This window comes from Peromyscus californicus, unplaced genomic scaffold (assembly GCF_007827085.1).
Source record: "Peromyscus californicus insignis strain IS unplaced genomic scaffold, ASM782708v3 Scaffold_15__1_contigs__length_86483966, whole genome shotgun sequence".
Taxonomy (NCBI): domain Eukaryota; kingdom Metazoa; phylum Chordata; class Mammalia; order Rodentia; family Cricetidae; genus Peromyscus; species Peromyscus californicus.
The window spans coordinates 769,366-796,867 of record NW_026294447.1 but is presented as its reverse complement, the minus strand read 5'-3'; the positions used below and the strand labels follow the sequence as shown (position 1 = coordinate 796,867).

General features: G+C 38.4%; 1 protein-coding gene across 1 annotated transcript; it reads left to right on the top strand.

Annotated features, from left to right (window-relative positions):
• Positions 1–210: 210 nt before the first annotated feature.
• Dld (dihydrolipoamide dehydrogenase) lies at positions 211–27,502 on the top strand. The gene is made up of 14 exons (XM_052738268.1): positions 211–343; positions 2,006–2,084; positions 11,460–11,539; positions 12,233–12,301; positions 12,842–12,911; positions 14,389–14,489; positions 15,250–15,393; positions 16,070–16,171; positions 22,282–22,472; positions 23,341–23,511; positions 24,429–24,618; positions 25,349–25,486; positions 26,586–26,675; positions 26,771–27,502. Exons 1-14 carry the CDS (start codon positions 305–307, stop codon positions 26,834–26,836), a joined length of 1,530 nt encoding a protein of 509 aa, XP_052594228.1. The 5' UTR covers positions 211–304; the 3' UTR covers positions 26,837–27,502.

Here is a 27,502-nt window from a genome sequence, read left to right as displayed (position 1 = left end):
TTTCTGCAGGCTTCACTGAGCAAACAACTTTACTTATTTAGTCCGTCTTCCAGTTTAACTTGCACCTCTACTCTAGACACTTTGGAAACAGTTCCCAAACCTCCAGCTGCCACAAAGCATGGCGTTCTTTACGACAGTGTACGACGTAGCGACCAGCTAGCCTCCGCCGCTTGGGCCAATCGCGCTGCTCCTGGGAGATGACGCATCTCTCTTGCGCATGCGCAGGGAGGGGAGACCTTGGCTAAGCCTACCAGTCGCTCAGCGGAGGTGAAAGCACCGTCGGTAGGGTCAGCACTGAGGGAAGATGCAGAGCTGGAGTCGTGTGTACTGCTCCTTGGCCAAGGTGAGGGTGCTGGACCAGAGGCGCAGAGATGCCCGCTCATAGGTCTGGACCCGGCCTGCTGCCGGCAACCGCCGCGGCCCCGCCTCTGTGCTGGTTCAGCCTGGCCTCCTGGGGCCGCGGGCAGCGGGAAGCGCGGGCCGGGCCGGGGAAGGCCCCGCTGTGGAATGACTGCCCGCAGCCCCACACCCCGCTTCCGGACGTGGGCCGAGGGGCCTGGCCTTTACCCGGGCACGGGGACGAGTAAATCACGCCTGTCACCCGCTGGGTACCCACCCCATCATACCTTTTGCCTCAGCCCAACCCTGACCTGGGAATGAGTAGATAACCTTGAGGCGCGAATGGCCCAGACGTGGTCAGTCCGAGCACACAGCCATGCGAGTTCCTCTAAGGTCTGGTCTGCGTTCGAGTCTCTAAACTAGTGCCCTCTTCCATCCGCCAGACCCAGGGGCTTACATTTTTAATTGCAGCCGTCTGTCGTCCAAACCACTTTCCCATTTCACCTGCCAGTATGCGGCGTCGTGGCTGGGTAGCGTGACAACTTTAGAGATAATACATCGATCAGACTCTTTATTTCACGTCTGAGTCGTCTGTGTCCTCAAAAACTAATGTAACATGCAAAATGCCGTTCTTTTAGGGAGAAGCTAAGCTGGGACTAAAACTCAGAACAGTTTGCTCTTCTTTGGTTGGCATGTCTTGATCTCAAGGGCAGAAGTTACCGCCAAGTAAAGAACATTGCTACATCAGAGTATATTGTCACTGCCTTCCATTGAATGGCTCGCTATGATAGGAGCTGGAACTCTGCATTGTTTCTTTGCCTCACTGGTCTTAGGAAATGGTAGGCATAGTGTTTAGAGAGTGTGAGATTATGATGCAATTTGTGGAACTTCCAGAATGTGAGTACACCGATACTGTTGGTATGTTCCTAGTTTAATTTTCTGTTCATAGTTGGTAGCTCAGAACATCTTCATAAATGTTGTGATTACAGACTGTTAAATAGATGAGTTAGAAAGCATAATAAGTGAAATGATTGTTGTTGAAGTATTCAAGTACCTGAATTCAAAGTTTCAGATTTTTAATTAGAATACTAAAATGATCTTTGGCATTAAAATTAGCCTGCTTTCTGACATTTTAATAAAACTGTAAGCCATTGAGTATATTTTATTAAGTTAATATGCGGTGGTTCATTGAATATTCATAATAATAAGGCAGATCTGGTAAGAAAAGATTGTGAAAGTTGAATATTATTGACAAAGAGGGGAAATTGATAGGATACCCTTTGTGGTAACAGAAAGACCATTAAGAATCAGTGCTTGACAGGCGGATCTCTGTGAGTTCGAGGCCAGCCTGGGCTACCAAGTGAGTTCCAGGAAAAGGCGCAAAGCTACACAGAGAAACCCTGTCTCGAAAAACCAAAAAAAAAAAAAAAAAAAAAAAAAAAAAAGAATCAGTGCTTGATACATTTGCCCCAATTTGTTGTCATCAACCTTCTAAATTACATTTATTTATTTGCATATATCTGTGTAGGCATGAGTGTCTGTAGAGGTTAGAGTACAACCTTTTGGGAATGTTGGTGGCAGAAGCCTTTATTTAACTATGTCACCAGGACGTTGTAAAAATTATATTTTACTTAACAGGACAATTTTCTTTGTCCTTTTTTTCTAGAGAAGCCATTTCAATCGGATATCTCATGGCTTACAAGGAGTTTCTTCAGTGCCTTTAAGAACTTATGCAGATCAACCAAGTAAGTACTCGATGCAGTGTTTTCTTTGTTGTTTTTGTTTTTTGGTTTTTGGTTTTTCGAGACAGGGTTTCTCTGTGTAGCTTTGCGCCTTTCCTGGGACTCACTTGGTAGCCCAGGCTGGCCTCGAACTCACAGAGATCTGCCTGGCTCTGCCTCCCGAGTGCTGGGATTAAAGGCGTGCGCCACCGCCGCCTGGCTCGATGCAGTGTTTTCAATCAGATTAGTTGACAGTTCATTTCCATTTTTATGTAAAAGAAAGTGAGTGTTAGAGTAACTGTTACTCAGTGTTAGAATTAATTTATGCATTAGTTTACTGTTGAACACCTAGTATGTTACAAGAGGTAAACAAGACAGAATCCATTCTTTTTTTTTTTTTTTTCAGAATCCATTCTTAAGACACTTAGAGGCTAGTATTAAAAGATAAGTAACAAGTGTTTGGAGAGTAACTGAAAATTAAAACACTAGGATCCTAGAGAGGATGTCAGAGAAAGCCTTTTGAGGGGGTGGTGTCTGAGAGGGGATGGGGCTGTGAAAGGTCTGAAGTGGAACTTAATTTTTGAGCCTCCAGGAAAAGCAAGACTAGGGTGGATGTGCAGAGTCCCAAGAAATAAAATCAGAGACATAGGCAGGGATCGTGGAGTGCTTCTAAGCCAGACCAGGTGGTATAGATTTTACTCCAGTTGTGATGGAGAGCCACAAGGGGGTTTTGAGCTGAGCAATTTCATGTGATTACAGCTTTTAAGAATTAATTTTATCCACTGGGTCAGATCGTTTTGGTTGTTTCAAAGCTTTTTGACATCTTGAATGAAAATTTTTAAGACTACCATAAAAGGGAGCTGTGGGATGTATAATTTTCTCAATGCTTTCTTGAGGTTTTGAATTTTCTATAAAAAAAATACATATTTTTAATAATCACTTGGAGGGCTGGGCGGTGGTGGCACATGCCTTTAATCCCCAGCGCTTGGGAGGCAGAGCTAGGATCTCTGAGTTCAATGCCAGCCTGGTCTACAGAGTGAGATCCAGGACAGGCACCAAAACTACACAGAGAAACCCAGTAGCTGAACAAATCTCCCTCACCTGCCAGTCCCACAGCTGCTTGGATCCAAGTAAACACACAGAGACTTATATTACTTAAAGCTGTATGGCCGTGGCAGGCTTCTTGCTATCTAGTTCTTATATCTTAAATTAACCCATTTCTATTAATCTATACCTTGCCACGTGGCTCGTGGCTTACTGGTATCTTTACATGTTACTTCTCATGGTGGCAGCTGGCAGCGTCTCCTGACTCAGCCTTCCACTTCCCAGCATTCTCCTCTCTCTTTGTTCCACCCATATTTCCTGCCTGGCTACTAGCCAATCAGCACTTTATTTATTAACCAATTAGAGCAACACATTCACAGCATACAGATATTCACAGCACTCCCTCCCTCTTTTTTTTCCAAAAAGGAAGATTTTGACATAGTAAAATTACATATAACAAAACAATTATCAAGCAAGAATTACATTTGCAATATCTAGTCTATTTATAATACCTAGTCTATTTGTATTTGGCAAAATTAAAGAGGATATCCTATCTATCGTATATTTGTGAGTCTAAGGTTTCATATCTAACTTATCTTTTATCATAACTAAGAAAATCATAACTATCTAGTCTTCAACTACATCATAGACCTCAGAAGGATATAATATTACCTGAGAAACAGGAGAAGGACAAGCAGCTTTTGGGAGTCTTGTGAGAGCAGACAGAGACAGCTGGCAGCCTGGACAGTCATCCAAAGTTCCTTTATAAAGTTGGGGCATCTGTCTTCAGCCCACAGGCCTAGTGTCTCTCAGTCACTTCTCTGTGTCCTGTAGAATGCCTGGCAGTTTCCTCTGTGAAGCAGGAACCTGAAGGAGCATTTTGCCAAGCAAAGTTCAGTGGTCACCTTCCTATGGGTCCTGCATGTCCAGTCAATCAAGCAGTCCAGGCAAGAACAGTTTCTTGCCCAAATGGCTATTTTTGCCAAGAAGAAGATAAACTGCATATAGAACGTCTTCGATGCCCATCCTCCTCTCTGAAGTAAATCCGTGCTGCCAGGAACAGACATGCCTCACTGTCCAGAAAGTCTAAATTTTTAAAACATTTTCAATGCCATATTCTGTAGGTCTTTGAAGTGTCTGAAGATTACTTACCTAATTGAACTATATCTGGGTATACCTAGAAAATTTAACATGACTATAAGTTTGACTATCATAGCAGACTAATTATTAATCTTTATTTTTCAATTATCCATTACAATCTAAATGAGCTACACAAACACAATACCTCAAATGAGAGCAGAAACATATATACAGTATAACAAAATTAAGTTTAAACTTGTATCAATAAACTAAAATCCATAGCAATATAAAACATTTATAAACAAGATGTTGCTCTTTAAAAGTAGGTTCATTAATCTACCCTTTTATCCTATATATCTATACTATCCCCTTTTCTTCCTTAGAAAGAGATTGCATTTATAATCAACCTGCTTTAAATAAAAATTTGGTTTTTCTCTGTCCCACACCAAAGGGCTTTTCTGATATAGGACAGAAGAATCTTTCAACCTTTTATTTTAGCAAATATGCTTGGGTTTAGAGAAGGAGTGAGCCAATTCCATCACCAAAGCCAGCTTGGTATATTTGGGAATTTGGGCATAGCTTCTCATACTACTACTTGCTAGATGAGGACACTAAAGAAAAATTTTAGGATTATGGGGTAGTCCGTGAGGCTATATTGTGTGAGCCAGTTACAGCATACAGATATCCAACGCAAAACCCTGTTTCAAAAAACAAAAAAACAAAACAAAACAAAAAAAGCACTTGAAATGGGATAAATGAGCTTTTAGTGTGGTATTTAACTTCCTAGTACAAAAAACATTTGACATGATCTATTTACTGGACTCATTCATAAAATTTAAATTTTAAAATATTTTACTATTTAATTTTGTGTCTATATTATGGTGTGTGTAAGTGTATGAGTACCTGTGTGCATGCCACAATTCAGGTGTGGGGATCAGAGGACAGCCTTAGGTGTCCTACAGTTGGAGACTGTTAAGATATATTCATTGCCTTCTATTTTCTTTTCAGTCTTTGGGCAGGCACTTAGATTTTTTTTTTTTGGCGTGGGGGGGGTGGGGGGGCGAGTTCAAGACAGGGTTTCTCTGTGTAGCTTTGTGCCTTTCCTGGAACTCACTCTGTAGTCCAGGCTGGCCTTGAACTCACAGAGATCCTCCTTGCTCTGCCTCCCGAGTGCCGGGATTAAAGGCATGCGCCACCACCGCCCAGCTAGATTTTAATGGAGTGAGACCATACTGTTTAGTTCTTGTCTGCTTAACACAAACTAGAGTCACCTGGAAAGAGGGACCTTCATTTGAGAAATTATCTCCATAAAATTGATCTGTGGGCATTATGTAGCTTGTTTTCTTGATGTGGAAGGGTCAAATTCACTGTAGCAGGTAGTCATGAGCTATTATAAGAAAGTAAGCTGAACAAGCCTGTAAGCAGCATTCCTTCATGGCCTGTGCTTCAGTTCCTGCCTCCAGGTTCCTGCCTTGTCTTCCCTTTAAGATGAAGCCCTTTCCTCCCTAAGTTGGTTTTAGTCACAATGTTTATCACAGCAACAGAAAACTAAAATAGAGATAGAGTACTCTTTATTCAAGTAGGTGATCTCTTGACATTGGCAAATTGTAAATATAAAATAAGTATGATTTGGGGGTAGATGAGATACCAATAATTTTATATAATACTTACATGTAGCTGAGATTTTTTACTTAATAACTTTTTACCTCAAAAAATACTAACTTTATCAGGGCAAAGACTGATTTTTTTTTTTTTTTTTTTTTTTTTTTTTTTTTTTTTTGGTTTTTCGAGACAGGGTTTCTCTGTGTAGCTTTGCGCCTTTCCTGGAACTCCCTTGGTAGTCCAGGCTGGCCTCGAACTCACAGAGATCCGCCTGGCTCTGCCTCCCGAGTGCTGGGATTAAAGGCGTGCGCCACCACCGCCCGGCTTGATTTTTTTTTTTTTAAAGATTTATTTATTATGTATACAGTGTTCTGCCTGTATGCCAGAAGAGGGCACCATATCTCATTATAGATGGCTGTGAGCCACCATGTGGTTGCTGGGAATTGAACTCAGGACCTCTGGAAGAACAGCCAGTGCTCTTAACCTCTGAGCCATCTCTCTAGCCCCCTGATTTTTCTTTAGTACCTAAGATGGCACAGTTGATCCTCATTACATGCTTACTGGATAAAGAACACTGAGGCCGTGTCTGTTTTAGTTACTATATCACAAAATATCCAATTTGGTCACCATACAAAATAATACCAGCTACAATCCCATACTATTATCTGATGTATGGCTTAGTTTTGTTCCAGGTACAGTCTCAAAGCCTCATGTCTGTCCTACTTGGCCATTCCTCTCTGTTAGCTCTTAGAGAGGGGAAGAGAATCTTTCTAATTCTTGACCCTACAGTCACTATTTTTATTCTTTTTGTAGAGTATTGGTTGACCAGCTTGAGAAAATCAAAGCTTATGATCTCTGTTAGAACACCTAGGAGGTGTTTGAATATTCTTATAAAGCAAATTCATCAAGATGTGTAATGTCCTGTTAACTGTGACCTTGCACTTTGATTTGTTGCATTTAGATCATATTTACATTCATTCATTCATTCATTCATTCATTCATTCACTGTTTTGTTTATATTATTTCTTTTCTTTTTTCTTTTTTTGGAGACAGGTTTCTCTGTGTAGCCTTGGCTGTCCTGGAGTTTGGTCTGTAGATTAGGGTGGCCTAGAATTCGCAGGGATCTGCCTAGCTCTGCCTCCTAAGCATTAGTTTTAGTTTTTTAAAGGAACATTTATATTAAATTCCATAGTGCCTGGATTAATATACATTTCAACCCATATAACCCATAAGGGCTTCTTTTATCCCTGTACCCTGACAGCGTTTGTTTTGTTTTTATAATAACACTCTGAGTAGGGTGAGACATACTCTCAGGGCAGTTTTGACTTGCATTTCCCTTATGGGCAAGGAAGGATGTTTAACTTTTCATGTGTTTGTTGGCCAGTTGTACTTAATTTTATAAATTTTGTCTGTTCATTATTGAATAGATTATTTTTGTTTAATTTTTTGAATTCTTTATCCTAGATGTCAATTGTTTGTCACCTGTATAGCTGGTTCTTTGGAACTCTCCAGGTTTTGTTTCTGTGCAGAAGCTCTTCAATTCTAGGCAACCCATTTGTCAGTTCTTTGTTTTTTTGGGCGGGTTCAAGACAGGGTTTCTCTTTGTAGCCCTGGCTATCCTGGAACTTGCTCTGTAGACCAGACTGGTCTTGAACTCAGAGATCCACCTGCCTCCTGAGAGCCGGGATTAAAGGCATATGCCATCACTATTTTTTGGTTTTTGGTGGTGTTATTTTCAGGACTGTGGGAGCACTTTTCAGAAAATCCTTGTTTAGCCTGTACCTGAAGTATTTTCCTTTAGCAGTTTCAGAGTCTTATGTGAGGGTTGTTGGTCCACTTTGAGTTTTTGTACATTGTAAGAAAAGAGACTCTAGTTTCAGTCTTCTATGTATGGATATCCAGTTTTCCTAGCACCATTGTTGGAGAGGCTATCTTTTTTGGAGTCTTGGTAAAACAATAACAAACAACAACAACAAAATCCATGTGGCTGTAGTTGGATGGTTTTATTTCTGTGTCTCATTCTATTCCATTGGTGTACATGTCTGTTTTGTGGGTGTGTCCACACACACCAGCACCTTGCTTTTTTTGTTGCTATGGTGCTATAGTACAGAAATTATGATACTGTTGGTGGTGTTCTTTTTCCTCAGGATTGCTTTGACTGTCCGGGAGTTTTTTTGTTTTTTGTTTTCTATTTTTGTGAAAGATTGCATTGAAATTTTGATGGGTATTACATTGAGATTGTTTGTCTCTTTTGGTAATATAGCCATTTTCACAATATTAATTCTTCCTATCCATGAGGAGGGAAGTTTTCCATTTTCTAGTGTTGTCTTCAGTTTCTTCCTTCAGTGCTTTAAATTTTCAATGTAGTGGTCTTTCTCCTCTTTGGTTAAATTTATTACTAGGTTTAAAAAGTTTCATTTATTCATTTGATGATATTGGAGATGCATTTCTTCCTGTTTTCTTCCACAGCATGTTCATTATTGATTAATAGAAAAACTACTGACTTTTGTACATTGATTTTGTGTCCTGCTGTTTCACTGAAAGTGTTCATCAGATCTGAAAGTCAGAGGAATTAATTTTTGTGGACAGCAATGTCAGACTGGCTCCTTATTACCACAGAACAGAACTGAAAATACATGTAGCAAATAGAAGTTAGACATATCTTAGGTATTTAATTACTGTTTTGTACTAAATTATTGGTTAGCTGCTTGAATATAGTAGTGATCTAAACAAAACTGAACTTCAGATTTCACAGTCTTCCTGGTGAAGACAACATCTAACAAATACTTGTAATCATGATAAACAGGCTAGTGACTAAGGATGAGGATTTATGAAATCTATCATATATGTGGATTGGGAGTGGTTGCATAATTCTTAAGGATTTCATGTTTATGTATGTCATGATTATTAATTGTCAACTTGCCAGCATCTGGAATCACCTAGGAGATGAGCCTTGGGGACATACATACCCATGAGGTTAGGATTAGCTTTTAAGGAATTACCTTGATTACATTGATTGGTTGGGAAAATCCATCTTAATTGTGGGGGTGACTACTACCTGGGCAGGGGATCCTCGAATATATTAAGTGGAGAAAGGGAGCTGAGCACTCTGCTTTCTGGTTGTGGATGTGATATCTCCAGCTTCCTCAAGCTCCCGATGTCTTAACTTCCCTGTCATGATGGCTGACATGACCTTGAACTGTGATCCAAAATAAACCCTTCTTTAAGTTGCTGTATTTTGTCACATCAACAGGAAAGGAAACCCAGGTGTTGTCTGAAGAGGGGTGGGTAGACATGGGTGAATGGGTGAATAGTGTAATGTGGAAAGAAGCATAGGGGTGTGTGTGTGTGTGTAAATTTTTTTTTGTTTTGTTTCATTTTTGTTTTTTTGAGACAGGGTTTCTCTGTGTAGTTTTGGTGCCTGTCCTGGATCTCACTCTGTAGACCAGGCTGGCCTCAAACTCACAGAGATCCACCTGGCTCTGCCTCATGAGTGCTGGGATTAAAGGCGTGCACCACCGCCGCCTGGCTGAAGTATAGTATGTTTAAACCACTAAAAAGGTCACAGTGCTAGCACATTGAAGATTGAGAGTTGACTTCTCAGATAGGAAGTTGGGAATCAGTTTTAAGCAGATCCATCATAGGATCAAATTTATTTTAAAGATCATTCCAGTTACAGGTTGGGCTTTATTTTAATTTTTTTATTTTTCTCTAACCATAAGAGGCAGGGTAAACACCATGTACATATATTCCAAGAGCTTAGTGTTTGAAATGGGAAATGCATGCTGTCAGTATGTAGTTGTAGATAATGAAACAATGCATATACGTAGGCTTGTAGCTAGAGTTTTCCTGCCTGACCCACAGTCAGGACAAATTTCTGACACCCGCCAGTCCCACAGCTGCTCAGACCCAACCAAGTAAACACAGAGACTTATATTACATCAAATTTTGAAGTCAGTATGTAGTTGTAGATAATGAAACAATGCATATACGTAGGCTAGTATAATCCTGTGTAAGTGAACACTGAAGCTTAAACTGCTTGGTACTGATGGGTATGCAGAATGGGGTGGGAGATGAGACTGGAGAAATAGATACTGAAAAGATGTTGGTGTTATACTTAGGAAGGTGGAGTTGCTTTAGTAAGAGACAGGGAAATTAATGAGTTAGAAAATAAGATCTGAACTGGCTTTTCAGATCTAGCACCAGGGGTAGCAGTATCAGCTTTTGCCAGGATGGGACTAAAGCTGGATGCTTATTTTCTAAAGTCTGGCCAGACAGAATGTGTCAGGCAGATCTAAGAAAGGAAGCAACATTTACTGAGTGCTTGGTATGTACCCAGCACCTTAGACTGTTAGACATCATTACCATTATACATAGGTTGTTATCAACAAAGAATTGAAAAAATTTTTTTTCTCAAGAATTTAAGGTTGTATAGTTACTATTTGACTCCAGATTTTAAAAAAAATATATTATTTTCTCTTTATTTTATGTGTATGCCCTCATGTATATGTGTTCATCATTTGCATGCCTGGTGCCTATAATGGCCAGAAGAGGGTGTCAGATTCTCTGGAACTGGCATTACAGAAGGTTGTATACTTCCATGTGGTGCTGGGAATCAAACTCAGGTTCTCTGAAGAGCAGCCAGTACTCTTAACCACTGAGCCATCTTTCAGCCCTGAACCCAGATTGATTTTAGTCCTTCTTTTCTTTTCTTTTTTTGTTTTTGTTGTTGTTGTTGTTGTTGTTTTGAGACAGGGTTTCTCTGTCTAACAGTCTTGGCTGTCCTAGAATTCTCTTTGTAGACCAGGGTGGCCTCGGACTCACTGAGATCCACCTGCCTCTGCCTCCCAAGTGCTGGGATTAAAGGTGTGTGCCACAACCACCGCCTGGCTCCTTATTATATTCTTAAGGACTAAAAGTTTTTAGGATTATGATTAGAAAGTGAATTATTTCAGTTCAGGATTTCAGATGATGAGCACTTTGAGGTAAGAATGAATATTAACATATTTATGGGAGAAGCTTGCAAAATAGCTTGGAGATTAAGGCCATTGACAGTTTAAAAATTACCGTTAGCCCTCAACATTCTGTCTTATGATTACAAAGTAAATTTTTTTTTTGTGATTATTTTACAGATGAAGGGTTAAAGCGAAGCAGGTCAAATTATTCACCCAAGGTCATCTTGCTAGTGGTTTAAAGTTTTGCTCTTTGGGATTTTAACTTATGAAGGCTGAAACTAAAGAATAGGATTGTATTAAATAAAAAGAAAAACACCAGATGTAGAGTCGAAAAGCTTAGTTGGTCTCTGCCACTTAGTAGCTAGATAGTTTGGGCTAGTCAGTTCATTTCTGAATCTCTTATTTTCTTCTTGAAAATGTTATATTTATATCACCCTTGTCTTCCTCATATTACAGAAGAGGTATATCATTCGGTATATGATAACCAGTGAGTGGCAGCTGGATATAAGGTTCATATTCTAGGATTCAGTTGTATTTGCATACTATAATGAATAGAAAATAAAAGTGCGATTTCAAAATTTGTACCATTTTTAGTTGCATCAAAGAACATCAAATATCTTGGAACAAAATAATGCCATGTAGAACATGCTGATTATTTGGAGGGTTTTTGGTAAATGTTAGTGATTTACCATTTTATATCAATCTGCCCTTGTTATAGTTGATGCAGATGTGACAGTGATTGGTTCTGGCCCTGGAGGATATGTTGCTGCCATCAAAGCTGCCCAGTTAGGCTTTAAGGTAAGATAGACCCAAAGTAGATGTTGCTTTGTTTTATTATGGGTAAGCTTATTTTAGCCACAACATGTTTTGCAGGTAAAAACATGGGAAATAATTAGACAATTAAAAAAAAACCATGTATTTGGGTGTTTTACATGCCTGCATGTATGTTTGTGCACTGTGTGCATGCAGTGCCCACAGAGGCCAGAAGATGGCATCAGATCCTTTGGGACTGGAGTTATAGACAGTTGTGAACCACCATGTGGGTTCTGGGAATTAAACATAGGTCCTCTGGAAGAACAACCAGTTCTCTTAACCACTGAGCCACCTCTCTAGCTCAGGAAATTATTATTAGTTTTTAAAATATAGATTATTTGTAAATCTGAGACTAATGGGCTTTATTGGTTATAGTAGTCTCATAGTATAGAAAAGTCAGCTTTTTTTTTTTTTCTGAAATACTTCATTTGAGATACAGTGATAATACTAAAACATGTTTGTGGTAATGTTGGACAAAAATCTTTTTAGATTAATTCACTCTGGAGTTATCCTCATTTTTTATTATTGAAATGATAGGTTTCAAAGGGTTCTTTTAGTCTGAAAAAGCACAACTTTAGTAGCTTGCTTTGTAGAGCAATTTAGACATGTATATTTTGAATTTTAGTGAAATGAAATATGCCTTTACATGTAATTAAATAATGTTCTCTTTGATTGTAGACAGTCTGCATTGAGAAGAATGAAACACTAGGTGGAACATGTTTGAATGTGGGTTGTATTCCTTCAAAGGTGAGCATGTGTTTCAAATGCTGCAAAGATTGTTTTTCATTAGCTACTGCTGACTACAGAGATGTATTGAGACTAGATTGGTAATCTAATACAGTTCCTTAAAAGGAATCTGAGCATGTTTATAAGACTTTTTCCTTTGTAAACCTTCTACTACTGTCACAGCCTATCATACATTCTGGACATTCATCCTTTTCCAGACTCCAGTGTTCCAGTTTTGTTTTTTCTTTAGCTTTCCATTGCCACTGAAAAGTTAATTAGTAAATTTTTTTTTTTTAATGTTCTTGTATGTGAAAACAGGAAGCCCCTTTTGACCTGCCACTTTGAAGTGTGTTCGTACTATTTTACTTTTAAAGAACATAATTTTGTTTTGTTTTTATTCTTGTGTGTTTTATGTCACTATTGTTTGTCTTAGGTTAATTGTGTAAGAAGGAAAGATAAATTCATATTGTAGTGTGTTCTATTCTAAATAGAAAAATGTCATTTTGTAAGTTTGCTATGGAGTCTATTTATAATTTGGTAAATTTGCCTTACTTCTTTTAGGCTTTATTGAATAATTCTCATTATTACCATATGGCCCATGGAAAAGATTTTGCATCTAGGGGAATTGAAAGTAAGTATACTTTTTATAGTTAATAGTACCAGTCATGCTTGACTCTTCTTGCTAAATACTGGTATATATGAACAGATATTTATTCAAGGATGAGTGAGATAAAAATCTTGAAATTTAGAGAGATTTACATAGGAATGCTTAGGTTCAAATTTCTACCATGACAACTTCTGTGCCTTTGCAAGCTTTTCCTAAGTTCTATTTTTGGTGTCAGTGAAAAGTCAGTTTTTAATTTCCCTCACAACTTTCGAATGTGGGAGAGGCTAGATTCTTGAGTGCTGTGCTATTGACAGGCAAGATTGAAGGAAGGAGAGCAGGCCTACCTGAGTTGTTAGTGGTGGAAAGAAGAGAAAGAGAGCTAGAAGGGAGGGAGAACGGAGAGGTTTAGTGAGAAAAGAAGACTGTTTATAACATTTGCATTTAGTCTGTATTGTCTTTACCATGTTTTGGAGGGCTGTTTTTAATCCCTTTTTTCTAGTTATATTTGACAAATACTTCCAGAAGATAGACTTAATATACTTGGTGGTGTTTATTTTTGCAGTAGTAGTTTTCTGAAAGAGGCTGTGTAGGGAGTCCAGCATATAGATGATGTGTATATACTGTAGCAAATATGTCACACTCTGTGAAAGTACCATGATGTTAGAAGACATGGGATAGTCAGAAGACATGCATAATAGGCAAGCTTTATCTTTTAGCTTCATGACCTTTGCAGTCAGAAATGTCTAAGAATCTGTGCATGTGTTAGCTGCATGGGCTGGTTGCTGTGTCTTTTCCTCTGCATTCTGTTGAGTTGAACATTTTTTTTTTTTTTTTGGTTTTTCGAGACAGGGTTTCTCTGTGTAGCTTTGCACCTTTCCTGGAACTCGCTTTGGAGACCAGGCTGGCCTCGAACTCACAGAGATCCGCCTGGCTCTGCCTCCCGAGTGCTGGGATTAAAGGCGTGTACCACCACCGCCCGGCTGAGTTGAACATTTTTTATCTTACGTTGTTGCTTTAGTATTGAGTTAAGTGAATTTTAAAATCTAGCTGATTAAACTAAACTCATTATATTATGCTTTTGTATTTTGAAATGTTGAAATATATACTTAATTGTTTTTGTTTCATGAAATTTTAACATTTGTCTATATTTATAATTTCAGGTAATGTTTTACTTTGCCATTTTTACTTAACTGTCTTCCAGACTAATAACCATCATAAAGTACTTGTAGAATGTCACAGTGGAATAGAACATTTTTATTTTAGACTGCATTTTTTGCACAGATGCACATTTTACAGTGCTTGATAGGTTCTATTATTGTGATGTGGTGATTTAGCTTTTCTGGCTATAGTTATGTCAGTTACTAAATTTTAGAAGTTAATACTGTCTTTTATATAGTTTTATCAACTTTGAGATGAATATTTTCAGATCTTGATTAGTCAAAAACTATCACATATTGCTTTCAGAGTTTAAATAATGACAAATTTATATAACAAATTACAGTGTCAGAAGTTCGCTTGAATTTAGAGAAGATGATGGAGCAGAAGAGCTCTGCAGTCAAAGCGTTAACAGGAGGAATTGCCCACTTATTCAAACAAAATAAGGTTAGTTGGTGTTCAGTGCTCAGATTCACATATACATTGTTTTAATTTACAAACAGCGGAAGGCACAGACAGATACACCATGCGACAAGCCTCATGTGGAGGATTTTATTGAGGGGGGAAGAAAGGAGGCACAGGGTAGCCTCTGGAGATGGGAAGCCACAGGAAGAGAGGAAGAGGAGGAAGAGAGAGAAAGGCTGGGGCGGAAGAGAAGGGAAGAGAGATGGGAGGGGACAAGAGAAGGAGGTGCTGAAGCAGATGAAGAAGTGATGATGGGAGACTGGAGAGGGAGACAAGGAGAGAAGAAAGTGGGGGAGGGGAGAGGATAAGGGATGGGGTGAGATTTGCCTTTAATAAGGGGATTTAGCACCTGCCATGCAGTGCATGCATATGCACGACAGTAGGACCTTGTGCTGACTAAGTGATGCCAGAAATATATGAAATAATTGCTTTATGCTAATAGAATGATGCTCTATGATCTTGGCCTGCTGTGGGATATTTGATTTAAAATAGTACTAAAACATTTTAAAAATGTAATGCATTTGTCATCATCCAAACCGTAAAAAGAACAAAAAACAAAATCGAAAATAACACTACCCTGAAACAGATATCCATGAGACAGTGTTCTTGCTGCTACATGTGTTACATATTATTAAGGAAGTATTTTATGTTCTGTGTTACTGAGAGTACTGTTTCTGTTATTTCTATCAGAAAAAATATTTTAAGCATATATATATATATATATGTATATTACTTTATAAAGGTTGTTCACGTCAATGGATATGGAAAAATAACTGGCAAAAATCAGGTCACAGCTACAAAAGCCGATGGCAGCACTCAGGTTATTGGTACAAAAAACATCCTTATAGCTACGGGTTCAGAAGTTACTCCTTTTCCTGGAATCACGGTATTTATGTTTTCTAATTCATCTCTTAAAACCTTTCTTACAAAATAGGCTTTTATAAATTTGTTCTATTTATAAATGTTGAGTGATTACTGACTGAAACACTATAATCAGGCAGCCATTTAGCTTGCAAAGTTACTTATTGTTTTGTAGTGATTATGATCAGATATAGAACATTTTAGAGTATGTTTGAGTTCAGTATGAGGTTAAGCCAGGCATGGTGGTGAATACCTGTCATCCCAGCATTTGGGAGGAAAAAGGCAGGAAGATTGCTACAAGGTCAGTGTTAAACTGGTCTAGCAGCAAAGACTACACAGTGAGACAGTCTCAGAAAAAGAGCTAGTGAGATAGCCCAGTCAATAAAGTGCTTGTTATACACTTATGTAAACAGTGGGTCATAGTGGCATGGGCTTGTAGTCCTAGCAAAGCTGAATGATAGCTGAGGTTGACCTTTTGCCTCCACACACATAAATATGTATACACAACAAAACACAAAATATGAAGTTAAAATTAATCATTTTTATTTTGGAATATCAAATTATAAATCAAATTAGCATTTTGAATGAGAGTTGATGAAATTATGATATTTGGAAGCCATGAATTTTATGACATGAGATCACAATTAATAACTCACTAGGTTTTTCTAAGTAATTCTGCTTGATTTTGCTTTTTTTTATAGATTGATGAAGATACTATAGTGTCATCGACAGGAGCTTTATCCTTAAAAAAAGTTCCAGAGAAGTTGGTTGTTATTGGTGCAGGAGTAATTGGTGTAGAATTGGTAAGTTATTATATATTATATTATCTCTGTGGAGTTGAAAGGGACTTAAAGCCTCTTGGGAGGCTGAAGAGATAGCTCAGTGGTTAACAACACATACTGTTCTTCGAGGGGACTCATATCAAGCAGCTCACAACCACTTGAACTCCAGCTCCAGGAGTTCTCCACCTTCTCATATGCACATACCCACATACACATGCACACATAATTAAAAATAAAATCTCTGTCTCTCAAAAAGAAGAACAGGATCGGGCATGTTTAAGGTACAAGACAGAAGGGAGAGATGGCTCAGTGGTTAAGAGTACTTGCTGCTCTTGCAGAGGAACTGGGTTCATTTCCCATATGGTGACTTTGAACTATCTGTAACTCGAGTTCTAGGGGATCTGTGCCCTCTTCTAGTCTCTGAGGGCACCCGTTGTGTGCATGGTGCACAGACATACATGTAGGCAAACACCTATTCATGTAAATTTTTTAAAATCTTAAAAAACAAAAACAAAACAAAAAACCCTACCCCTATTTGATTCTTTACATAGCATTTTAGGTCAGTCAACATTGAGTTTTGCTTAAAACTTTCTAGTAATAGCAAATACACCTTTTCTTCCAGTATAGCTTATTTAGGTAATCATTAGTCTTTAGTATGTCCTTTATTTTATAGTCTGTTTCTTGGTTTTCTCATCCTTCCTGATCATTGGAACTGGCCTCCTTTTTAATCTGATAACCCGTAACATACTGAAAAATAGTTCTCATTCTGAGCAAATCGCATTCCAATAAAGCGATAGCATTGTGTATGCTATCCTTGCATACACAATGACTCTTACCTTCTTCCTAACGTGTATTTTAGAAATGCCAAGTTCTGAGCACTATGGTATTTCATATCTTCTGCCTGCTTTGTTCTCCTTTCTTACCTATTTGCTAAGTTTCTACTTACTTGTAACGAATCTTTCCCTTTATTTCAGGTATCCTCTTACAGGGCCATCACATCTTACTGTCAGGGATTGCTCTGCCTCTCTTGCCCTCAGCTCAGACTTTTCGTGGACACACTCATCTCTTAATTACTCCCACTGTAATTAGGTGCTTGATTTTTCTAGTTCAGAAATTCAGTAGCTTATATTATTTGTGTTTTTCTGTCTTGACTGATTTCCTGATCAGTTTAGTTTCCATAGCCTGTTACTTTCACTGTTCTCTTAAGTGAGTCACTTAACCATTTTTTATACCGGGTATTGAACATAGGGACTAGTGTTAGTTGTTAATACAGGCCTCAAGCATGCTAGGCAAGCATTGTACTACTAACCTATATCCTCAGCCCTCTTGTAGATGTAATTCTAAATGGTCTTATTAAATAAGAAACACAGAACCAAATGAAGAGTTAAAAGCCCAGAGATTGAGCAGCAGCCAAGAGCTAAGACCACCGTATCTTACCACTCGCTGTCATCCCTCCCCTGAGAGAGACCTTCTTCCTGTGTCCTGTCTTTTTATTGCCTTTCTGTTCTGCCTTCTCATTGGTTCTAAATCCAACCACTTGACTTCTTCGTCACTGCCTGTCTATACAGACCTCCAGGTCTCTATGGTTGGTACTGGGCTTAAAGGCGTGTGTCACCATGCTGGCTATGTCCTTGAACACACAGAGATTTTGCCTGCCCTGTGATCAGATTAAGGGCGTGTGCTACCACTACCAGACTTCAGCTTAATGGCTTGCTCTTAGAGCTCTGATCCCCAGGCAACTTTATTAACATACAAATAAAATCACATTTTAGCACAAATAAAATATCACCATACCCTCTTCTTTTTATTTTGAGTCAGAGCTTTTCAGTAAGTTGCCAAGGCTGGCCTTTCAATTCACTTGGTAGCCCAAGTAGGCATTGAACATGGGATATCCCTCCCTCTGCCCCCTGGGTATTGAGGATTACAGTCCTGCTCTACCATCAGGCTTGCCTGACTTACTTTACTTTTCTGACATACTTGCCTGGAAAAACTCTATAGTCTTGGTTGAATTTAGCAGTCCATCTTCCTTTGCTATCCTCTTCACGTGGAGGAAAGTAGACCCTTCAGATTGGTACCTGTATTAAGTTCTTATTGGAGTCATAGACCTTAACATGAACCTCAGCCTGGCTGATAATCGATTATTTCTCGAGCTGAATTCTGGTCTCTGTCATGTCCACTTATTTCTCTTGTTCTACTCTACTGGCACATTGTTTCCTCTACCTCACATGGGACTTCCTGAGTAACACATAGGAGAGAGCATGGGATGAAAATGCTTTTGTCTCATGGCTCTCCTTTTGTTGTTCTTCCTGCTACTGTGAAAATACCATTTTCCCTAAGAGTAATCTTGATCTCTTCACCTCTTCTTTATACTTTATAACATGATTTTCTGCCTTCACAATGACTTAGTTTTGTGGATTTTTTTCTTTTCTTTCTTTAAAATCAGTCTACTTTCTACCCCTTCCCCCTTTATTGAGAGAGGGTCTCATATAACCCTTACTGGCCTAGACTATGCTATGTAGATCAGACTGGCCTTGAACTTACAGTAGTCCTTTTAGATTGTAGGCGTGTATACCTGGCTATTTTCGTTTTGATTCACAGTTGAACATGCCTGTTTATACCGGGGTGTCACACACATGCTTATGTTTATGTAAATATAAGCCTTCTTGTAAGCTTGTCCTTCAGGTACTAATTTTCTTCTCACTTTCTTTTTTCCATCAAATTTCTCAAAAGAGTATTCATGTTCTATCACCTTCTACTTAATCCTCAGGCCATGACCTCTTGTGCTAAGAAATTACTCCTGAGAAGGACACAAATGGGTTTTATTACTCAATTCATTGGATTGTTTTCTTTGCTGCTGTGTTTGGCAGCAGTTAGCTTTGTGATTCCTTGCCTTGGGAAATTTCCTAGCTTCCAGGCTTATTTTCTTTTTTTCTTTTTCTTTTCTTTTTTTGGTTTTTTTGAGACAAGGTTTCTTTGTGTAGCTTTGAAGCCTTTCCTGGATCTTGCTCTGTAGACCAGGCTGGCCTTGAACTCACAGAGATCTGCCTGCCTCTTCCTCCCAAGTGCTGGGATTAAAGGCATGCGCCACCACCACCTGGTAGCTTCTCAGACCTTCTACCGTGCTGGATTTCCATCTATGCTCTGGCTTACCGTTTTAAAAAATATTTATTCATACTCCTTTTTTCAGTTTCCCTTTAATTGTATTACTCTAGATTCCAGTGCTAGGTTTTTTCCTCGACCCTATCTATCCATGAAATGTTCTTTTCACTATCATCTCGGCTACCAAAGGACTTACAGTATCTATAACCTAAGACTCTGCTTCTGGATTTTTATTTCTGAATATACAGCATCTACACTTAATGTGTTTTGTAGGCATTCTGTTCAGTTATAATAGCACTTTTCTATCTTCATTTTTCCTTTCCAATAAAGCTACACTCATTTCTCATCTAACATTTCCTTCTTCAGTGCGTCTGCTGTTATTCTTGTAGAGAAATCCACAAGAACTCTAGGAGTGAAACCTGATTTCTCACCTGACCTCTTGTCCCATAATCATTCCCTGAGTTCCAGTGAGAGTCACTTACTTAGATCCTAGTTCATGCCAACATCATGTCTTACCCTAGACCTTCCTGACTTTAACTTCTAATTATAACCAGTGGTCTTCACAGTGGCTATAAACAGTTGTTTAATTGTATCCCTTCCCTTCCTTAGCTGAAGTCTTTGAATGGCTGTTAGGAAAATCTAACCTTAGTATTGTTTGAGGATAAGCACTTTGTGGTGGTGGTTTATTTCTCCAGCTTTATGGCCAACTCTTCTCCTCAATCTCAATTCTCTATATCAGAATATCAGTTCTGAGCAAACATTACACCTATTGATAAACATTCCCTCTGGGATAGTTCTTTTTTGTTTAGTTTGGATTAGTTTTTAAGATGTCTCCCTGTGTATCCATGGCTGGCCTAGAACTCGCTATGTAGACCCGCCTGCTTCTGCCCCTCGAGTGCACCCAGTAGGGTATTTCTCACTTGTCAGTTCTTGCAGTATTGTGAGCCTTGCTTCATGAGTGTGGAGGTAGTTTGGTGCTTCTGCTGTTTGTATTGTTGTACCTGGAAGTTTTGTTTCTTATTACCTGATCTCTTTGATTTCATTAAATCATAAACACAAGGACAGAGATCATAACTGTTTTGTTCACTATGTGTCCTTAGTATCCAGCACAATTGCTGATATGTAATAAGTATTCATGTTTAGCTTTTATTATTTCTCAGTAGACATATGGTAACTACCTTTCAAAACCTAGCTTAGTTGCCTGTTTTATTTATTTTTGAGACATAATCTACTCTGTAGCCAGATTGGTTTGAAAGCCATGATTTCCCTGCCTCTACTTCTTAGTTGCTGGGAAGACTGTGGCCTGGTGTTGTATCTTTTTCTAACTTGGGGGGTCATAAAAGGCAACTCGTGTTTTAGTGTCTTGGGCATTATATCCCATGTTTCATTTTGAGTTTTATATATATTTGTGGATTTTTTATAGCCAAGTGTTATCTCATCTTCTGTTCATTCTCATCATAAAAATGCATGAAATTTGTAAATGACTGTGTAAATCAAACTTAATTAGAAAGATACTCTTGCCATTTAAACTACTAGATGATTTTGATATGAAATGTTAAATAATATATTTTTAAAGGCTACCTTTTTGCTGTTTTTCTAGTGCTAGGATTAGAACTTGAGTCTTGCACATTACAGGCAAGCATTCTGCTACTGAACCCTACTCTAGTCCTAATTTCAAATTTTATGTTGTTTCATATTGAATCATTGAGAAGTCAAAGCCATGCTACTTGTTAAAACGTAGTATTCAATTTAAGTCAAAATTTGAGTACCAAAGTAAGCATTTCTCCTTTGTTGAGAAAATATTTTCACAGCCAGCTTAATATTTTACAGACCTTAGTGATTATTAGTAGTAAGAACATGCTTCCTTTTTTTAATTGTTTGAGAATTTCTTACATGCATATAATATATTTTGGTAGCATCCACCCTCCATTCTCTCCACTCCAGATTTTCTGATATCCCTCCCACCACTTTCCTCTCTCAGCTTCATGTATTCTCTTTTTAAACACACTGAGTCCATTTAGTGCTGTCTGTATGTACATGGGTATAGTGTATCTACCGGAGCATGGGTAGCTTTTTTGGTACTCTATCCCTAAGAAAACTTACTATACATTTCCCCAGCACTATCAATTCCAATAGCTTCTCACCTAGGAGTGGGATTTTGTCAGCCCCTCCCCTGTTGATGCTGAGATGTTGACTGTCTTAATCTTGTACAGGCCTTATGCTTGCAGTCACAGACGCTGTGAGCTCCTGTGTGCAACAGCCCTGTCATGACCAACAAATACTGTTTTGCCGTAGATGTTTGTCTACTACTTATGGCTCTTAAAATCTTTCTATTCCAATTTCCGCAGTGATTCCTGACCCTTGGGGGAAGGGATGTGCTATAGATTTAGAGCTGAGCACTCCATAGCTTCTCATTTTCTGCACAGTTGCCATTTGTGTATTTCTGTATTAATCACCATCTCCTACACAAAGAAGCTACTGTGATGAAGGCTGAGAGATTCATTAGTCCAGGTTCAGGACTGCGCCCTATCCTGGATTTACAACTTTAGCTGAAATCAATGAGGTCAACATCATACTTAATCTCAGGACTCTTGTATTTACTCTTCTCCTCTGCCCTGAACACTCTTCTCTCAGTCACTGCTGTATTTCATTTCCTTCTGTAAATGTTACTCAAACTGAAGCAACTGTAATCATGCTATCTAAAATGGCCCCGGCTTTGTCTTCTCTTTTCTCATAGCACTTTTATTATCCTCTAGCATGAATTTTACTTATTTGTTGACTTCCTCTACCATATTGTAAAGTCCCCAGAAACACCAAGTTTTGTTGTTTAGTAACATGCCTAGCAGCTATAATGGTACCTGGCCTGTAGTAAGTAGGTTCCCAGTAAATGTGGAATAGGTGAATAAATAGATAAAATTATCTGTTTTCCTAGAGCTTCCCCTGAACATTTGAAAAAGATACTACAATAAATTATTTAAGATAATTAGTAAATGGTGTATTTTTATATGATTTTTCTTAAAAATTAATTTCAGGGTTCAGTTTGGCAAAGACTTGGTGCAGATGTGACGGCAGTTGAATTTTTGGGTCACGTGGGTGGAATTGGAATTGATATGGAGATATCTAAAAATTTTCAACGCATACTTCAAAAGCAAGGGTTTAAATTTAAACTGAATACAAAAGTTACTGGTGCCACCAAGAAGTCAGATGGAAAAATTGATGTGTCGTAAGTATGCTACATTTGTTTTTGACAAATCATCCTAGCTTGTCTCAAAAAAAGCACTCAAGTTTTCAGATTAACAAATGTAGTCTAGACTTTATAACTTAGACCCATCTTATTGTTTTTTTATTATACAGTATTACCTATCAAATTAGCCAGTAATTTTGATGCTAAAAAAACCCTAATCAGATAGTCTCATTGTGATATATTTTTCACTGTATATATTCATAAAAGGTAAAGCCCCTTATGTTTAGTAAAATATACGCAGCACTTTTAGACAGATGCATGGGGGGGGGGTTGATGATAGTATTACTTAAATTGATAGCATGTATCTGGCACTCATTGAATACTTACCTAATTCAACAAAGTAACTTCTTCACAGTCACACGGTTGGTGATAGATGGAGCCAATCAATACTTGAACATAAATCTTTCTAAGATACTTTTTTGAGGGGCAGGGTGGGGGCATTTAAGACAGGTTTTCTCTGTGTAACTCTGGCTGTCCTGGAACTCATAGACATCCTCCTGCCTCTGCCTCCCAAGTACTGGGATTAAAGATGTGCACCACCACTACCCAGCCTATCTTTTATGTTTTTTACGTTGTTGGGGATCAAACCCCAAGACATCATTCATGCTTACTTATTCTACCATTAAGCCATTAAGCTACATCCTCAGCCATGAGACCTATGTTCTTACCACTGTGTTACACTGCCTGGTTTTTATAAGCTTTTTAAGAATAAACTTTTAAGAATTTGTATGTTTGATTGCATGACTCATGTTTATAATTTTTATAATTTATAGTTTATAATTACTCATGATTATAATCAGCTGTCGATGTAGGTACGTGTTAACAGTTACCACTGTTTGTTATTTAGTGTTGAAGCTGCTTCTGGTGGTAAAGCTGAAGTTATCACTTGTGATGTACTCTTGGTTTGCATCGGTCGACGGCCCTTTACTCAGAATTTGGGACTAGAGGAACTTGGAATTGAACTAGATCCCAGAGGTAGAATTCCAGTCAATACCAGATTCCAAACTAAAATTCCAAAGTAAGTTGAATAATTATCTATGTTTTCTTCTTTCTCTATAAAGATAAAAAATGACACATGATGAGGCAGGTGTGTTCTAAAGGAATACATAGCATTTCTACCCTAATAATTTTACCAAGTTTAAATACTTCAATTACTAATAATTTAGATCTTTATTTTTATTGTATGAATGTTTTACACATGTATGTCAGTTTGCCATATATGTGCCTGGTCCCTGTGGAAGTCAGAAGAGGGCATCAAATCCCCTGGAGCAGGAGTTACAGTCAGTTGTGAGCCACTGTGTGGGGTGCTGGGAATTGAACCCAGGTACTCTGCAAGAGCAGCTGGTTAACCATTGAGCCATCTCTCCAGCCCCAATTACTAATGTTTATATTTATTTATTTTTTAATGTGCATTGGTGTTTTGCCTGCATGAGGTGTCAGGTACCCTGGAATTGCGAGTTAACAGACAGCTGTGAGCTGCCATGTAGGTGCTGTGAATTGAACCCTGGTCCTCTGGAAGAACAGCTAGTGCTCTTAATAATTAAGCCATCTCTCCAGCCCAATTACTAATATTTTTAATTGAAAATATTCTATTTACATTTCAACTGTCTGTCTATGTTATTTAGAGATGAAATTTTGCTCTTTGGTCCTGGCTAGTCTTGAACTAGACTCAAATGATGCTCCTTTCTTTCTTAGGCTCTCAAGTATTGGGCATTTTCAATAATTTTAAATTTATTTCAAACACTGTTTTGAAAATAAGGCTTTAAATGTAACTAACTGGATTTTTCATGGCTCAAGGATTAGATACTTAGCTCTGGTTTTTGAAGAGCTGCATTTGATTGTCTTTTTGGTGACTTATTAGCTAAAAGTATGTTTCTATGTTATAACTAACCTCCTTAGATTTTAGACATTTACTGTGTTTATTTTTTCTGATAGTATTTATGCTATTGGGGATGTGGTTGCTGGTCCAATGTTGGCTCACAAAGCAGAAGATGAAGGCATCATTTGTGTTGAAGGAATGGCTGGTGGTGCTGTGCACATTGACTATAACTGTGTGCCATCAGTGATTTACACACACCCTGAGGTTGCTTGGGTTGGCAAATCAGAAGAGCAATTGAAAGAAGAGGTAATCCTAAGTGTGGGATTTGAACTAATGGCACCAGTGACTAGAAAACACATCTTGCTGGGAGTGGTGGCGCATACCTTTAATCCCAGCACTCAGGAGTCAGAGGCAGGCAAATCTCTGTGAGTTCAAGGTCAGCCTAGTCTACAGAGCAAGTTCTAGGAAAGCCAGAGCTACACAGAGAAACCCTATCTCAAAACAACAACAACCACAACCAAAAAAAATCCCCACATCTTTGCCTTTAGTAACTGTAGAACATTATAGCTTATGTATTTGTTTATTAGAATCATAAGGGTAGAATCTCTTACTCCTTTGGGTAGAATCATTTACTCCTTTGATTTGTCAGCAATAGTAGAGATGATGATAAGCCACCTGTACTCAAAAACTGCTAATTGCAGAGCCTTTTTGGTTTTTTGAGACAGGGTTTATGTAGCCCTGGCTGTCCAGGAACTCACAGAGATCTGTCTACCTCTGTCTCCCAAATGCTGGGATTTAAGGCATGGTTGCAGAATTTTTTAATATTTGGCTTTGGGATACAGCCAAATAGCATTTATACTTGCTTACATTTCTTCCCACATTAAATTTCATTAACCTTCCTTTGGTCATTCTTTCTGTGTGCCCTGAAGAATTGCTTTCTTGGGACTTATTTTCTTAACAATTGGTAGATGATTTCACTAATGGAAACCAACTTTTACAGTGCTTAATGTATGTTCTCATTTTTTGTTCTCCACAGGGTATCGAGTACAAAATTGGTAAATTCCCATTTGCTGCAAACAGTAGAGCCAAAACAAATGCTGACACAGATGGCATGGTGAAGATTCTTGGACAGAAATCAACAGATAGAATACTGGGAGCACATATTCTGGGACCAGTAAGTATTACAAAGTCAGAGAAATCCCAGTAAGACTTCTGGGAATCATTTAACAGGCAGAATTTAGTACACTTGCTATTTCTATTCTGCTGTTGCTAATTATTGCCAGTGAAAATTTGACTAGTGAAAGTTTGCTTTTAGCAAGGTACCACAATAGCACTTGCACAGTCTTGCCTACCATATCATCTACTTCTATACTGCCTAAAACCCACCAGTGATGCTTCACAACCTCAGACTGTAAGGATGAGGCCTCGCTGATTCTGGTTGTATTCTGCTCTGCCTTCCCCACTCTCGGTTCTGACCTTATCTTTCTGATGGTCGTCTTTGCTCATTCATTTCTTTTTTAAACTTTATTTTTACTTTATGTGTATGGGTGTTTGCCTGCATGCATGTCTGTGTACTGCATTAATGCAGTGCCCACTGAGGCTAAGAGAGGGCATTGGATCTACTGGAACTAGAGTTGTGAGCCACCATGTGGGTGTTGAGAATTGAACCTGGGTCCTCCGCAAGAGCAGCCAGTGCCTAACTGGTAAACCTTCTCTCCAGCTCTTTAATTTCTTACCATGTAAAAAGGTGAACCTTTTTCCTTTTCATAGCAGGTGAAGCTTGGTTTACAGTTTGGGGCCTTTATATATGCATATTATACCCTTGGTGTAGAGCACTCTGCTTCCAGACTTTTGTGTGTTCTCAGCCCAGATACCTCCTGAGGGAAGGCTTAGATTTTAGTGAATCTGAAGTGTATATTTCCCTGGTATGTGGCAGAACAGTAAAGTTAACAATATTTGCTATGCCACTTCTCCTAACTTATAAACTAATTGTTCATATTTCACTTTTACAGTATTACGGGAGAGTTGCAAAAAATTTGCATGAAACAGAAAAATAGCAAAGTGGCAGGACCTAACCCATTTGGCGTCAAAGCCCAAACTCCTCCTCTGTTACATTTCCTCCTAAGCTTTTGTCTGACTTTTCTCCAACGGCTGTAATAAAAGGCAAAGGTTTAAGAAAATATAAGGTCTGAAAGTCTAAAAGCTTGATTTGTTAATTATATGGCATTTAGTTATGTTTGCCTTGAAAACATAATTACTTTTTAATTTTAAAGGGTGCTGGAGAAATGGTGAATGAAGCTGCCCTGGCTCTGGAATACGGAGCTTCCTGTGAAGATGTAGCTCGAGTCTGCCACGCACATCCGGTAATTATTACCAACATGCACAGGCTTAATAGCTACCCAAGTTTTCTTTTGACCCACACTATTTCATGTTTAATTGTCCATTGCTTCCCTTGCAGACCTTATCAGAGGCTTTTAGAGAAGCAAACCTGGCTGCATCTTTTGGCAAACCAATCAACTTTTAATTAGAAGATTGTTTTTCCTAAAATCTGGAAGCTTTTGTCAAGGTTACATTTTTGAACAGGATAATCTCCCAGTTCCAAGAATTTTGTAGGATGGATGAAATTATGAAACTTCTGGAAGGTATTTAGTGGGTTTAAATAGAATGGAATAACCTTGTACCTGTATTTAAATATTTTGTTCCAGTGCATTAATGTGGACAGAAAGCTACATATAGTAGCATCCTGGAAAGTTTTAGACCTGTGTTTTCATGATGTCTGTGAAATTCGACTTCACTGTATTGGTATTAATGGATTTTATCTCTAATTCAGTGGAGGTGAATTTGTTCACAAGGAAGGAGCTGGAGAATTCATGTGAACATCTTGAAGAAAACTGACGAAGTTAAATTTGGTTTTCATATTGGAAACGAGTCAGTGACTAGAACAAGATTCAAATATGTACAAACAACTTATGTAAATAAAGTGATTGTCTCTCATTTTATTTAACTCCCAAATTCTTGGCAGTTTAGAGGTAGAATTACGTATTTAAACATTGAGGTTGTAGTAAGGTCTGTAAGTCTAAAGGGCATTCAGTTGCCCAAATGGAAGATTCTGTCTATAAAACTATTAAATGGAGACTCATGATTATACCAGGGAATGGAGATACCAAAATAAACATGTCTTAAATATTTA